The sequence below is a fragment of the Lytechinus variegatus genome, chromosome 19 (genome assembly GCF_018143015.1).
Source record: "Lytechinus variegatus isolate NC3 chromosome 19, Lvar_3.0, whole genome shotgun sequence".
Classification (NCBI taxonomy): Eukaryota; Metazoa; Echinodermata; class Echinoidea; order Temnopleuroida; family Toxopneustidae; genus Lytechinus; species Lytechinus variegatus.
The window spans coordinates 19,492,284-19,508,699 of NC_054758.1; the positions used below are offsets into that span (position 1 = coordinate 19,492,284).

The 16,416-nt window shown below is 39.4% G+C and overlaps 1 protein-coding gene across 1 annotated transcript; it reads left to right on the forward strand.

Moving 5' to 3' along the window:
- The first annotated feature begins 1,134 nt into the window (after positions 1–1,134).
- LOC121405752 (beta-1,4-galactosyltransferase 6-like) lies at positions 1,135–15,956 on the forward strand. The gene is made up of 5 exons (XM_041596707.1): positions 1,135–1,353; positions 4,036–4,152; positions 9,515–9,702; positions 12,938–13,162; positions 15,629–15,956. The coding sequence occupies exons 1-5, from the start codon at positions 1,135–1,137 to the stop codon at positions 15,756–15,758; spliced, it is 879 nt and encodes a 292-aa protein (XP_041452641.1). The 3' UTR covers positions 15,759–15,956.
- Positions 15,957–16,416: the final 460 nt, after the last annotated feature.

Below are 16,416 nucleotides of genomic sequence, written 5' to 3' on the forward strand. Positions count from 1 at the left end.
TTGTTAAGGTTAGGGTTTCACACGCCAATACTTGTTAAAATGGTTGAGGGGTGTGGAAAATACTTGTTTGGGGGGGGGGGGGTTCGAAACCCCGTGGTCGCGCCTGGTGTCCACTTGTCAATGGAAGTGTCCTTCGGGCCAAAAATTAAGCTTAACTTGATCCTCAACCAATAAAAATAGTATACGCTTGATAGTTCTTTTATTTTTTTTTTGGTTGCATTATACGTAGCCCTTTCTATTCAACTGGCCCTGGTATCGAAGTAGCCCTTTCTATTCAACTGGCCCTGGTATCGAAAAACGGGGTAAATGATTAGGTCCAGAGATATCATGTTCAGGTAACGGGCCGTGTGGTCCAGTGGTTATAGCATTGGACTCATAATCGCAAGGTTTTGAGTTCGAATCCCAACTCTGCCATTGTCTCCACTTTGATAAAAAGGCCCAAGAGTGATATATGTCGTCTATTATGTCAGCCACTATGACTGATTAACCTAGATGTAAAATGTTTCCAAGGTAATTGGTTAAATACCAGCTTGGCGTTTACCAGCGAAAAATGCTGTCCTGCCGAGTTCCTACGGGAATTACCACAAAATGAAGTATGGAGTAAGTTTTTTTTTAATTATTTATCCGGGCTTTCATTCTCTTGAATCACCAATAGGTCTCTCTCCACGTACGGTAACAGCGGCGATATGCCCCGAGGATAATATACCCGAATTAGGTAAGGAATCCCTTATAATTCAGTTTCAATATGCTACTAACAGATGTTTTTATGCAATAAAATTTCAAAACCGAATTTGCGATCGCCATTCTAACTCTTTCAAAAAGATAAAGTGGGCCTATAGTGGCCCGCGCTAGCATTTATGAGATCGAACTACATTATCCTGTTTGTAAGAAAAATAAAACCTATTTTTTTTCCTTAAATCAAATTTTGTCGAATTTGGATGGATTTCTTTGGCCGAAGATATTTGATTTTTAACACCCCCCCCTTCTGCCCTTATCTGTCATTGAATAATGATGAATCTTATTGAAAAAAAGACGCCCCCCCAAAAAAGTAAATCTGATTATCCATTGTTACGTCATGCAGTGGGCAGGACGATACCAGATTTCAACACCACACCCATAGCACAGACAGAGGGAATGATATTTGGCCCGTTAGTTGAAGAAGTTCGGACGGCTGTAAAACGGGCCAATGAGAAACTTCGTTGGAAACTCGTCAATAGCGACACTGGAAATAAAGCTGTCGCTCATTGGTTGTTTAATGAAATACTTCAACCGGAAGAAAAACCAATGAAGAATAGGTATTGGTTTTTACCGGGTGGGCACTGGATACCAATCAACTGCTCACCTAAATGGAAGGTAAAGTTTTTTTTAAATTTTGGAAGAAATAGTTACTTAAACAAATTATCACCCCTTTACAACAGAGAAATACATTCTTTTTTTAATCAATATTCAGATACCGCATTCAAATCGACCCTTAATTTTATCGCCAATTTTCAATCAAGCCTCTACTGAAAGACTCATTAATGCCTTCGTCTCATCCCATCTAGACTACGTCAACTCCTTCTTTGTTGGCTTCCCAATTTCTTCCATCTTTCCCCTCCAACGAATCCTCAACACTGCAGCGAGAATGGTAACCTTGAGCAAGAAACACGAGCACATCACCCCTATTCTCCGATCACTTCCGGTTCACTCTCGCATAACGTTCAAAATTCTACTCATTGTATACAAAATCACCCATTTTGTCACCCAAATATCTCCAAAACCTTATTTCCCTTCGTTCTTCATCTTCTGTCAGATCCTGACGTTCATTATATTCCAATGATTTAATTCATGGCCCTCGCACTAAGACCCGATATGGTGATCGTGCATTTTCTGTAATAGACCAGTTCGTAGTTACTTCATGGGCAATTTTGGTCAAATGACCTTTCATTTCTTTCATCATGATAAGCAGATTTCAAAGCAAGATATTACGTAAGCTTGCCTTACATAGCAGGATGAAGAAATTGAATAGACCAGGTGACTAGAATAGCACACAAATGAACACGGTATTTGTTGCATTCCTACTTTGAATGCATATCTTAGCATGTTGCACAATGTACTTGACAAACTGTGAAATACCAGTCGTTCGTGGAAGCATTGTTGTTTTTTGTGGATGTAAATGAAACGACAATTCAAAAGAATATATGAATAATCAAGACATCAAAGTTGGTGCTTATCTCATTAGATTTTAAAGCACCATGTCACTTTAGTACAAATGACCTTCTTCTGATCATGCGTAGAATCTTTTGATCATGCGCAGAAAGGAACTACGAACTGGCTTATTGCTCCCAACCTCTGGAATAAACTCAAAACTCTTATCCAAAATGCTCCATCCGTGGAAAATTTCAAATCGTCACTTAAAACTCACATTTTCTCATAACTTGTTTTCTTTTTTTTTTCTTCTTTTTTGATCGATTGACTGTGTATTATTATAATCTGCTAAGCTGTGCGCTTTGAACACCAGTATAAAGAGCCTTACAAATGTTATTATTATCATTATTATCATTATCAAGAAAACCGCCCAAATTAAAAGTTTGTGCACCACACTCCCCAAGCATGATTTCAAAATAAAATAGCATGTATTGAATCCATTGAACATGTTGATCAATGAACATAGAGAGCGCCAACACTTTAATCATGTTAATAGCTGTGGTATTACAGGCCTACTTCATTTCCCATAGACTCGTGTGTTAAAAGATCGGATATGGATTGACAGATATTACATCCTATCCACTAGTAGTAAACATTGGACTCCCAAATTCCATTCTTATTTTTAATGATTTTTTGCATGAAGTTCCACTTTAACACACGAGTCTATGGGAAGACCTGCAATACAGAGTTATCAATAATCATTAAAGGTCAAATCCACCTCAGAAAAATGTTGATTTGAATCAATGACAGAAAAATCAGACAAGCACAATGCTGAAAATTTCATCAAAATCGGAAGTAAAATAAGAAAGTTATGACATTTCAAAGTTTCGCTTATTTTCAACAAAATAGTTATATGAACGAGCCAGTCAATTGAGAGAGTCAAAGATGTCACTCACTCACTATTTCTTTTGTTTTTTATTGTTTAAATTATACACTATTTCAATTTTTACGAATTTGACGATTAGGACCTCCTTGCCTGAAGCACAAAATGATAAACAATGGAATTCCACGTGTTCAGGGTGGAATGAAACTTCATTTCACATGACAATGACGAGAAAAAAGAAATATTTCATATCTCATATAATAAAATTCAATAGAAATAGTGAGTGAGTGATGTCATCGGTTCCTCATATGCATATAACCAACTGTTTTGTGAAATGAAGCGAAACTTTAAAATGCCATAACTTTCTTATTTTACATCCGATTTTGATGAAATTTTCAGTGTTATTCCTGTTGAATTTTTCTTTGTTGGGGTTATTATTTGTGTGGCGTCACCTGTGCCTGGGAGGCGAAACGCGAACTGAATCACTATGACCCGCAGGTCTCTCCTCCCGATATAACTGATTGGGGGGAATGCAGGTAGACCACTACACCGGGGTTTCCCCCTACTCTTATACGAATAGTGCAGTGGGTTCTTAACGTGCAAACGTGGTGACTCTCCTCTACACGGGGCCTCCATTTAACGTCCTATCCGAGGGACGGAGTGTTTTCCATTGTAACATAGCCTGCATCTATGAAACATGGGAGAGACGTTTACACACAACGCACTGGCTTCAGTCATCCGCCCGGAGTGGACTCGAACCCACGATCTTTGGTTCGACGGACAGACGCGTTACCGACTGAGCCAACACCGCTTCTCCTTTAACTTCTCTGCTGCAGTGATATTGACACCCTCTACGTTCTTTGGTGTTGATCAATTTTGCTTTGCTCCTGACATAAAATGTGTCTGAAGCTCGTCTGAGTCTGGTGACAAAAAAGCGCTGTGATCAATACAACTCAAATAAATCAAACGAGACTCGATTTTCAAAAAAATAACTTTTTCTGACCCTACCCTGACCCTCCACGCAGGTTGCCGTTCTGATACCGTTCCGGGATCGCTTCGATCACCTTACGATTTTGTTGCGGTACCTGATTCCAATGATGCAAAAGCAACTTTTGCAGTTCAGTATCTTTGTTATTGAGCAGGTATGTAAGCCATATTTATTTTGAACCGGCAGCTCGAGCCAAAGCCGGAGTAATAATTGAAGTGCGCCTTGGAAGAGCTACATAAAATATCAATAAGCAAATTGAGTTGAATTGAATTGAATGCATTTTGTTATCATTTATTAACATTATTATTATTTTAATACTATTGTTGTTATCATTATTATTATTATTGCTCTTGTTACTATTATGATATTTCTTGTTATTATGATGATGATGGTGATTATTATTGTTACTACTATCCATATTTTTTTCAATGTTATAATTGATATGGTTATCTCATGTGGTCATTGGAATTGATTGAAAGGCAGGGGCGGTGATACTTGGGGGCTGGGGGCACAGTGCCCCCACTTTTTGAAGCACTGAAAAGGTGCCCTTTTTGCACAAGAAAAATGCCCCCCCCCCCTCACGAACATGACTTGTGCTCTTTTCACCTGAGGATGAGGACCAGTTTTAACTGTTACCACGTTCACTTTCTCGTAAAAGTTGCCATTTTTTATACCAAAAATGCCCCCTCCCGAACGTGTTCTGTGCCCCTGTGCCATGAAGGGCGAGCGGAGATAGCCACATCTGCAGCCACAGTCATGACAGTAGACCCCGGGGGGGGGTATTTTTTTTTTACACCACTGCTCCGCCAAAATATTGAAATACCCCACAGAAACGGCTCGCGCTATAGTCTAACACGTTGACCACACACGTTTCGTCGTGCACATCTTGATTTCGTTCAATAGTCATACAAAACAAACCTTATGATTTCAATATAGATATATATAGCTTTTTAAAAGCGTTTAGTTTGTAGGGACCTAATCGCAGTTATGGCACCTCCAGACATTCAGAAGCATGAAACAAAGAACTAGCGAGGGTTCTCAGCTGCAGATAGACTAGATTTCTTTTCTTCGTCGACTAAAATTTTCACCTCTCTGATCTTCAGCACTCACCCTCTCTCTTTCCAGCATTCTCCGTTCTGTACTGTATTTGGGCGACAGTGGTCTCTGCATTGCCCTCTTGCTTTTTGCCCAATACAAAAAAACTTTATTTTGTTGTCATTGAATTAGGCACAATCATTTTGTCGATGAATTTGGTCTGTATTTATTGATAAGTACACCTTGATACCTTTGCTTTTCTCTAGTTAATTACAAAGCACATAGGGACTGCTTCTGCAGTGATATGCGTCTATTATTGTTTGGCAGATAAGATCTTCTCTCTACCTCTATATTATTTCTTTCTTTCTCAATTTTTTTTAAAGGAAAGAGACCTACGCCAAAATAACCTTTTTTTTCAATCGGACAAGAAAAATCAGATTGACAGAAGAGGCTAAAAAGTCGGAGGGAAATCGGACAACTAATAAGAATGTTATGAATTTTTAATGAAATGAATATCACTAGGCGATTACCAACTTGCTGACATCATAGGTGCACGACTAACCATAGTTCATTATTTAATTTTTTTCCGAAGTTTGATTTCCTCAAAACTTTTTCCAGGATATTTGCTTTTCATGTTTCCATTATTACAAACTTTATAGTTCTATTTAACAACCTTGAAAATATGATTTTATGATTCAATATTTATAATAATTGAGTGATTAAAGGTATAAAAATATATAGTCAAGCTCAATATTTTGAGTATTTTAAGAAGGCCTACATAACAATTTATGTAAGGCTTGATTCGAGTTCTGAAAAAAAAATCATGTGATTGGTCAAATAATGATTTTTTGCAGTATTAATACATTTGTAAACAAAATGAATGGTTAGTGGTGCATCCATGACTTCATGAAATCGGCAATTTGTCATGTGATTTCCCCATATTTTCATAAAATTTCATAAATTATTTAATGAACGTTTTTGTTCATCTGATTTTTCTGCTTGGGTAGTTGCTTAAGGCCCATTTCCGTTTTGATTTTTTTTTCACAATATGTTTTTTCCAAATCAATCTCCTTGTATCTCCTAGCTCTCACCCTTTTTCCTTCGCACCCCCACCCCTATAGTTTCTCTTCTCTTTTCGGGCTCTTTTCATCTTTCTCAGATCACAGTTACTACTGAACTTTGTCCAACAGGTGCACTACGTACAAATTGCTGCAAATGTATACTCTGTACGTGATTCTGAAAAGTATTTAAGGTTGGGAAAACCTTAGAACAAGTCAAGCCTATATCAGTTGCGTACCTAGGATTTTTCACGGGGGGGGGGGCAAATTCGTCCGCCCTAAAATTTGACAAGCAAAAATAAAAAGGTCTTCAACCACAAATATAGAATTTCGTACCAGAAAAAAAATGACAAGCAAAAAAAGGGCTTTAAGCTCGTCAGGGGGGGGGGGGGGCACGGATACGTCCCTTGCATGGGTTGTGATTCGTCAGGGGGCAGATTACTCCCCTGCCCCCCCCCCATCATACGCTAGTGAGGCCTATATACTGTAGGAAAAATACTATACAGTGCCCTCATGCACACTTTCTTTCAGCAAATTCAATTCGCCATGCACTAGACTTTAAATAGACAATATCTTTTTATACACCTTCATTTTCAATACAAAATCAGCTCAGTTACAAACTAAAATCGTTTTTAGAACCCTTTTCCGTAATATCAACAATAACCCTAAGAAAATAATGTGGCATCGGGATGATTTCAGGTGGTTATGGATAATTCATTCAACTTAATACACCGGGTTCACATCTCACGCCCAGCTTGCTTTCAAGAGCGCACATATTAGACTTGCCCGCGAGTCGTTTCTGTCGTATTTCTGGGAATTTGGCGGAGCAGTGGTGTAAAAAAAAATACGCACCCCGGGGGGGGGGGGCACTCGACCAAAAAAAGTGGTGGGGGTGTGCCGCGGGCGAGACAAAAAACGGGGGCCTTATGGAGCGGGCGTATTGCAAAAAGGAGGGTCCTCGGAACGGGCTTCGGAACTACAAATGTTTGTGAAAACGGGGGTCCTTTGAACGGATCGCCAGCGTGTGAGTGCGCGTTACATCCCTATGGAACGGGTATGCGTGTAAGATGCAGCTAGCCCGGCGGCACGGCCGCCGGGTGCGCTCGCGCAGAGGCGATGGTCGGACAGTGCTCTGCTGCCGGTTTTTACCAAAATTGTAGCTCATTGTAGCGGATCAATGCGACCGGAACGGCGTAACGAAAAATATGCGAAGTTTTGGAGCGGATTTATTTCTTTTTTTACGATGAGAAGAAAATGCTATGCTTATAGGAGCGGCTTTCTTTGTTCTTTTTCTCAATAAGACAAAATGCTATGCCTTGGAACGGAAATTTGAATGTAAAAATGGGGGTCCCCTCCGCGGCACATACCCACTATGCAATATATACTTATATAAGATGGGTGATATGAGAGAAGGCTTCTGATTGGTCAATTGCAATTTCGAAATCCGGTATATGGCCACGATCTTGGCACATACCGGCAATTTCTGCACGGTAGCCTGTGTACAAAACCTCATAAGGTGATCTATTGATTACAATTTTGTGTTCCAATCTCATATAACGCATAGTACATGCTTATTATCGTTCAATATACAATATCATTCGTATCCATAAATTTCAAATTTGTCTTGTGTGTTTATATTTAAACTCGGCCTATGGCCTCGTTGCAATATAAACGCACGCGATAAATTTGAAATCTATGGACACTCATTTTATGGTATATTGAACTCAACAGCATGCACTATATGTATAATACCCCCCGGCAGTAGACCTAGTCTGCTATGCAGACTCCTTGAATCGACTGTGGTACACACACTGCAGATGTGGGTCTATACATTTGTAGGCTAGTTAGCAACTGCCCAACCCTTTTCTCGTATCAGTGCCCCATTTTACCGAAGAAAAGTGCCCCTCACGAACGTGTTCTGTGCCCCTTTTACATGAAAAGAGCCCATTTATGCCGTTAGCAATTGCCCATTTGCCGGCTTCTTAAAAGAGCCCTTTCTCTTATCAGTGCCCCTTTTAGCAAGAAAGAGAATTCCCTTCACGAACGAGTTCTGTGCCCCCTTTCACCCGTGAAGGACCCGTTTTATAGATTAACGAGTGCCCCTTTGAAACAAGAACACAATATTCTCATTGTTATATGTTGCTACTCATAAAGGGGGGAAAATGTGAGAAAAATCGTTCGTGCAAAAAGTTTCATGATTCATGTGAGTGGGGTGGATAAGTAATGGTGTACAGAATTGATGGGGGAGGGGGCTTTTCACGACCCCAAAAAAGAGAGAAAATAGAAGAAAAGAAAAGAGACATGGGTGACATATGAAATAATATTTTGAATATTTAACCAAAATCTATTACAAAATTCGATTTTGGTTTTAAACACGTCATTTTTTTTGCTCGCTCGTTCGCAGCTTCTTCCGGGGGGGGCACTCAGTATATATAATGCAGAGTGGGTATGTGCCGCGGAGGGGACCCCCATTTTTACACTCAAATTTCCTTTCCAATTAAGGCATAGCATTTTTTGTCTTATTGAGAAAAAAGAACAAAGAAAGTAGCTCCAAAGTACAGCATTTTCTTCTTATCGAGAAAAACAGAAGAAAGAAATCGGATCCAAAGCTTCGCATACTAGTATTTGCAGTTACGACGTTCCAGCCGTATTGATCTGATACAATGAGCCATAATTTTGGTGAAAAGCGGGCGCAGAGCGCTGTCCGACCATCGCATCTGCGCTAGCGCTAGCGCACCCGGCGGGCTCGCTGCATGCAGGTATGCCCGTTCCATAGGGATGAATCACGCAGGTGACCCGTTCCAAGGACCCCCGTTTCACAAAAAATTTGTCGTTCCGAAGCCCGTTCCGAGGACCCTCATTTTTACAATAAGCCCGCTCCAAGGCCCCCGTTTTTTGTCTCGCCCGCGGCACATACCCACAACATTTTTGGTCGAGGCCCCCCCCCCCCCCCGAGAGCTTCATATAGATTTTACGCGACATGACATATCTAGCCCCTCAAAATGGTTGGCTCATTGCTTCACTGCAGATAAATCATTTTCCCATGTGACTCCCAGACTTTCAACTTCTCTCCACCGCCCCTGTTGGAAGGGAAGTTGAATATACTAGTAACGTGGAAATTTAGAGTGTTAATTAAACAATTTCCATGTTCAATCTTTAAGAAGGTGTTACGTTATTTTACTACAACTGATTGAGGCCACGGGTCAGGGTGCGTTAAGGGAGAATCAAATGTACGTTAAGAGGAAACCAAAGAATAGGAGAGAACAAGAATGGAGAGGATAGGAAACCAATGGGGGGGGGGGTGTAGAGGAAGAGCGTGTAGGGGAGGGGCAGGCCTGTGGTCGGGGTAAGCGATAGAACTGTACTTTTTCTCAACACTTTTCTTGATCTGCTTTTCTTTTTATCTCTGTATATCACCTCAAGGCTAATCAAGATCTCTTCAACCGTGCGATGCTCATGAACGTTGGATACCTCGAAGCTCTCAACTTTACCGACTACGATTGTTACGTCATTCATGACGTCGACAACGTGCCTTTGGATGATCGTAATTATTACGGCTGTACCGACATGCCCAGGCATTTTATTTCCGGTCTTGATAAATTCAATTACACGTAAATAAGTTCAGCATGTCTTCATCAAAGTTATACAAATAATGAATGATAATAAAGGTGTATTTACCCAGGGTAGCCACTTCAGTTTCGAAAACTGTTCTACCAGCTGAAAGTTGAAGGTTTGCATTATAAAGTGTTTAATTTGTGACGTCATAAGCATTCGAGCGGCTTCCCCATATCGATATCACAAAAAAGAATCAATTGAATTCCATTTTCAATGGAATATGATGAATACACCTACTTTTTGATGATATGATGTTTCTTGAAAAAAAATTCATCAACTAGAAAAGAACAATCACTTTTAAATTCTTGAGAAAAATGATATTTTGTGAAACCTATATCACACGATATTATGTGACAACACAAAGTGAAAGCTTTGAAAATGCATAACTCCTCTTTTTTGTTTGAACGAGGGGCCACCCCAACCCCCCCCCCCCCCCCTATTCTCATCCTCTGGCTAGTCGACCTGAAAGTATATCATTCTTTTATCCTCTAAATCATTTTTTCTCGACCATAAATCATCATGTTCATGGCTGTGAAAAACAAAATCAAATCTTATAATTTGCAATTTTTAGCATAAAATAGCATAAAAAGGATTGACTCCCAGTTCTCTCTCCAGGCCGTCGTAACAAAAATATTAGCGATAAATCATTATAATGGCCTACACTGGCGTATCTACGGGGGAGGGGGATGGAGGGGCACGGGGCTACCCCTGGCGAGAGGTTTTTTTTATTTTTGCTTGGCAATTTATGTCCTTTATATCCTGTTGAGGACATTTTTTTGGCTTGTCATTTTTTTCTGGCACGAGATCCTTTATTAGTGGATGAAGACCTTTTTTTGCGGACGATTGTGCTCCCCCCCTGTGGAAAATCCTAGGTACGCTACTGATGGCCTATCAAGGTCATTTTGCTCAGTAGACCTCCTACGAACCAAGCAGACATTCAAACTATTGATTAATTTCTAACCTCTCGATACGGGGCCCAGATAATCTTTTTTCAGGGGCGGACATCTCTCCCAAATGGTAGATGGGACAAGGGGCTGGAAAATTTAACAAGGAAAAAAAGGTTATCATCCCAAAAGTAAAGTCATTTCGTCCTAAAATACATGTTCTTATTTCGATTTTGAATGATGTATTTCTTACCATCATAAAAAAAAACAAATAGTAGGGGGACATTTGATATTGTTTCCCCCTCCTATTTTGAGTTGGGGCGACATGTCCCCCTGTCCCCCTTGGGATTTCCGCTCAATTTCACAAACTAATGCTTTTTGGAGCCAGTATTTTTCTACAAACTCAATAAAAAAAACATTTTTTACAAAATCTGGGGGTGTTTCACAAGAAATTAAGCATGACTCAAGTCAAACTTAAATGCCTAGAGGCGTGTGGTATAACAGTTTTGAGTGGAAAGGTCAAAAGGTCAACGAACTTTCATTAAAATGCAAATTACCCTAAAAGTTCTCGGATCCATTGCAGAAAGTGATGCGATTAAAGGTTTGGCCAAAAATCAAATGCAGTTTAATTTTTCGTCCAATGAAACTCATGTATTCGGGCTTTACGCTGGATGTTTTTGTGTATTTTTTGTGTGCATTTAGGTAAGGGATCATTAATAAAGGACCTTATCTCGTTATTTGGTATAACACTTGTACATTAAATGTTTCGTTGTGCTCAACCCATGGGCGGAAATCCCAGGGGGGACAGGGGGAAGTGTCCCCCCTACTCCAAATAGTAGGGGGGACACAATATCAAATGTCCCCCTACTATTTGTGGTCTTTTATGATGGTAAGAAAAAAATCATTCATAACGAAATAAAACAGGACGAGATGACCTCTCTTTTTGGATGATAACCTTTTTTTTTTTTTTTTTGGTTGTCAAATTTATTTTCGTCGAAATCACCTTAAATTTTGGGGGATAACCTTTTTTTTCTTGTCAAATTTTCCATTCTCTTGTCCCCCTACCTTTTGGGAGAGATTTCCGCCCCTGATGAGTGAACCCAACACTCCGTCATGCTCAAAGACGAAAATAAGAAAACAAAACAAGTGTTCGGCGAGCCCAGAGAAACAAACTTTATTGAATGTAGACCCCAATGCTTCTTCACCGGACTCCAGAATCAAATATCGAAAACATAGCAGAATTTGAACACCTTAAAGGGATGGTCCGGGATGAAAGTATTTATATCTCAATACATAGAGTAGAATTCACTGAGCAAAATGCCGACAATTTCATCAAAATCGGATAACAAATAATAAAGTTATATTTTTTCATTATTTCATACTTGCGTAAATCTCCCTTATAATGAAACAAGTTGCAGCAATAAATATCTAATACACTAGATCCAATCTTTTCTAGTTCTTGGAGAAAAATTTTTGAATAAACCTAATTTCATATAATAAAATACAAAAGAACAAGTGGAGAGGTGACATCATCAGCCCACCTAATGAATATTCATGACGACTGTTTTCACAAAATATTGCTAAGCTTTAAAATTCAATAACTTTGTTATTTGTTATCCGATTTTGATGAACTTTTCGGAATTTTGCTCAGTGAAATCAAGCTTCTTTCAGCCCGGAATCCCTTTAAATATCTGATCCCCGGGGGCCCACTTACATTGACGAGTGGATACCATGCGCGACCAAAAAAACACGTAAAAAGGATGTCCTTTTCACGATAGGGCACGTTACGTACGTAACGTGATAAGGGTGTCAAAAACACAAAAATAATGAAAAAAGGGTATCTATTTCGCTAGGAAAATTACGTGTTTAGGGTCGAATTTGCGGGGATGATAAAACAAAATTCAAATGTTTTATAAAGGATGTCCTTTTTGCCCCAATATACTACGTGTTTAGAGTCCTATTTGCGCGAGGTGTAGAAGGTGGGGTCGTACTAAACAAAATAAGGTAAAGCCGACGACCGGAGGACCCGTAACAATAAAACATTCCTGTGCTTGTTCAGGGGTTCATTTCAGGTCATATTTGCCAAGAGTATCGTTTTGTTTCCAATACTTGCTAAGGGTAGTGTTTCACACGCCAATACTTGTTAAGGGGTGCATTTTCAGAATATGGAAATTACGTGTTTAGGGTGCTTTTCGAGACCCCATGGTCGCGCGTGGTATCCACTCGTGAATGGAAGTGCGGGATCTGATCGTTATCTGGTGAGGTTCACTAACCTTTTGATCACCACTTTAACATTTTATTTCCAGAAATAAATAGCATGCTATATAACAAACATCCTTATTTTCAGATTAAGATATGGGGGCTACTTTGGAGGAGTCTCTGGTCTAACGAAAGACAACATTATCCGTATCAATGGTTTCCCCAACGTCTACTGGGGATGGGGCGGTGAAGATGATGAAATATTGAAGAGGCTTAACAGTGCTGGTCTTCACATCACTCGTTACGCAGGTCCAGTGTACCATTATGACGTCATCAAACATCATCACACAAGCGCTCCTAAAATGAAAGAAAGGTACTGATAAAATGAGTGAGAGATGAATGGTTGAGTGCCGGGGGGGGGGGGGGTACTGGAAAGAACAACGTGGAGCGTTCCCGGGGGAGCGATATCGTGATTCTGCAGAATCATGATTTGAATCAAACGCGTCATTTGACGTCATTTGAATCCATGGACTAAAGTTAGCACCTTGGGCTAACTTTTGCGATTCACAAAGGTGGACTAAAGTTATATACCGGGGTATAAAACGCGTCAGTTGATGTCATATTAATCCATGGACTAAAGTTAGCACCGGGGTATAACTCAGCCGTGGGTTAAATTTAACCCCGGGTGCTAAAGTTAGTCCATGGATTAGTTAGTCCACCGTTTGTGAATAGCGCGGTGGACTAACTTTATACCCGGGTGTTAGTTAAACCCCGACTAACTTTAAGCCCGGTATAACTTTAGTCGACTTTTGTGAATTCGGGCCCAAGTCAACAATTTGTAATCAAAATTTGCATCTTCTTTCATTAAAGGACAAGTCCACCCCAACAAAAACTTGATTTGAATAAAAAGAGAAAAATTCAACAAGCATAACACTGAAAATTTCATCAAAATCGGATGTAAAATAAGAAAGTTATGGCATTTTAAAGTTTCGCTTATTTTCAACAAAATAGTTATATGAACGAGCCAGTTACATCCAAATGAGGGAACTGATGACATCACTCACTATTTCTTTTGTATTTTATTATATGAAATATTTTTATTTTCTCGTCATTGTCATGTGAAATGAAGTTTCATTCCTCCCTGAACACGTGAGATTAAATTACTTTAACATTTTGTGTTTCAGGCAAGGAGGTCCTAATCGTCAAATTCGTAAAAATTGAAATATTGTATAATTCAAACAATAAAAAACAAAAGAAATTGTGAGTGAGTGACATCATCGACTCTCTCGTTTAGATGCGACTGGCTCGTTCATATAACTATTTTGTTGAAAATAAGCAAAACTTTGAAATGTCATAACTTTCTTATTTTACATCCGATTTTGATGAAATTTTCAGCATTGTGCTTGTCTGATTTTTCTCTATATAGATTCAAATCAACATCTTTCTGAGGTGGACTTGACCTTTAAGTTAGGCTATCAGTATTTGGCCTAGGACTTATAGGGTTATTATGAATGTATGAGTGTTTTTGGAGGTGATACAAGCCTTGTTGTTTTATGCGAACTGTTGTTCGTTCAATGATATTATTACCATGGCAACATGACTCGGCAGCCAATCACAATCTAGGTGTGCATGGTAGTTGCCATACAGAAAAAAAACCCGGTTATTTTCACAACACTTTTCCTGCTGTCCAAACAAACGAGTAACTTCAGTTTGTTTTGGGGTAATGATAAAGCGCTACTGGGTAGTTATGTGGAAAAAAATGACAACCCACAAAAATAATGTGGGTGAATAATAGGTGAAAATGTTGCGTGTCGTACGGGACATTTTCTGAGTCCCGTACGACATCCACCATTTTCACCTTTAATTTACTCAAAATGAAATATATATATATATGTGTGTGTGTGAAGCTATACATGTACAACCCGGGGAACCTTGATTTAAGCTACGCCTACCATTGTTCTCTTCATCCATTTCTTTACACAATATTTAAAATAAAAGAGTTGCCAAAGCTGTTGTACATGTATAGCTTCACACACAATTGTATACTTTCTCCCATACGTGTACTGTATCAAAGCACTAGCTTTGTATCAAAGCAATAGCTTTGATCCAGCTGAGGCATGGCGGCTTGTCATTGTTCAAAATCCAACTTCACCCGACAAAGGAAATTATAATTGGTATGGTGTCGAAAATCTGTCTATCTGACGGTCAATTTGATCAGGGTCGGCCTAGCCACTAACCCGTCTCTGTGGTCTAGTGGTTAAGGCACCGGCGTTCAAAGCTGGGGGCCCGGGTTCGATTCCCGGCAGAGACATTTTTTCGGCATCACCAATTTTTCCAAAGGGTAGGTAGCTCTGGGGAACCTTGATTTAAGCTACGCCTACCATTGTTCTCTTCATCCATTTCTTTACACAATATATATATATATATATATATATATATATATATGTCAGTTTTCACATGACTAGGCCTATCCACTCTAACTTTATCATTGACAAACAAAATAGTGCTTAAGCATTCAGCCAAGAGACGAGAAATTATTGTCTAAACATTGCTAAATGTCCCGTATACAACACGTATCGCCTTACAGTTGTAATTCTTTATGAAATTCTCCTTTTCTGTGTGATTCTCTTCTCTTAATCTCCTTTTGTTAATTTCTTCACCTTCTTTTCTCACACACCCCCATCACACACAAACACTCTCCCCTTGCTTTCTCCCCCCCCCCCCCCCGACTCCTAATTGTTTCAAATAAACACGCTTTAAGGAAATGAAATATATATTGTGTGAGTCGATTTGTAGTTTTGTATCACCTCCGATTTTTTTTATTTTGCTTTAAACTTAGATTTGACTTGCTCCTGAAATCCCACGACCGACAGAAAACTGACGGATTATCGAACATCGTGTATCATAACCCGGTTTACGAATTCCATCCTCTTTACACGAACATTAGCGTCGACATCCGGAGGATCTAGTCTACATGTAATTCCATGGCACTACGTCCTTGAAAATCTTGGTGCACGCATCGGCATCTTAACCATCGTATGTGGAACGTATTGAAGTTATCCTAAAGGTCACGGCACAACTTACGACTGTTTGCGATCCGCGATTTTGGAACAAATCGCATTTTGCTCATTTTCTGAAAATGTGAATGGAACATATCATTTTATTTTAGGTTACAATTGAAAGAATACTAATATAACCATTTTGAATGACTGTACGCCTTTATTTTGGAGTAAATGCCAAATTAGTTTCAAATCGTAGCCAATCGTACGACTGCCATGACGTCATTACGACTAGATATCAGATTTGCTTTTATTATAGGAAGGATGATATGGCATAGTCACAGATTTGAACATGGGTATTTGTACGATGATTCTGAACATAACACAGTAAGATATTCCAAGTCTCAATATCAGCATCAATTTCTACTACGTTTTATTCCAAAATTGAGTCGCAGACCAATCGTAAGGTGTGCGGTCGCCTTAAAACGTTGGTACGTTTTTATCTTTGGCGAGGGCATATTTCAGTTAAATAAACATGCAGTTACCAAGCCAGTCCAAACGAACAATAAGTCGCCAGGAAAGGTTCTCGTTTGATTGCAACTCTTTCAGTAACGGCCAAAGATGACTA

What these genes read in the sequence shown, in the direction of transcription:
- LOC121405752 (XM_041596707.1), top strand. Translation starts at nt 1,135, where the DNA reads ATGATATTTGGCCCGTTAGTTGAAGAAGTTCGGACGGCTGTAAAACGG. An exon ending in GTATCTTTGTTATTGAGCAG is followed by an intron (nt 4,153 to 9,514) that starts GTATGTAAGCCA and finishes TATCACCTCAAG; the next exon opens with GCTAATCAAGATCTCTTCAA. An exon ending in GCTCCTAAAATGAAAGAAAG is followed by an intron (nt 13,163 to 15,628) that starts GTACTGATAAAA and finishes CTTTAAACTTAG; the next exon opens with ATTTGACTTGCTCCTGAAAT.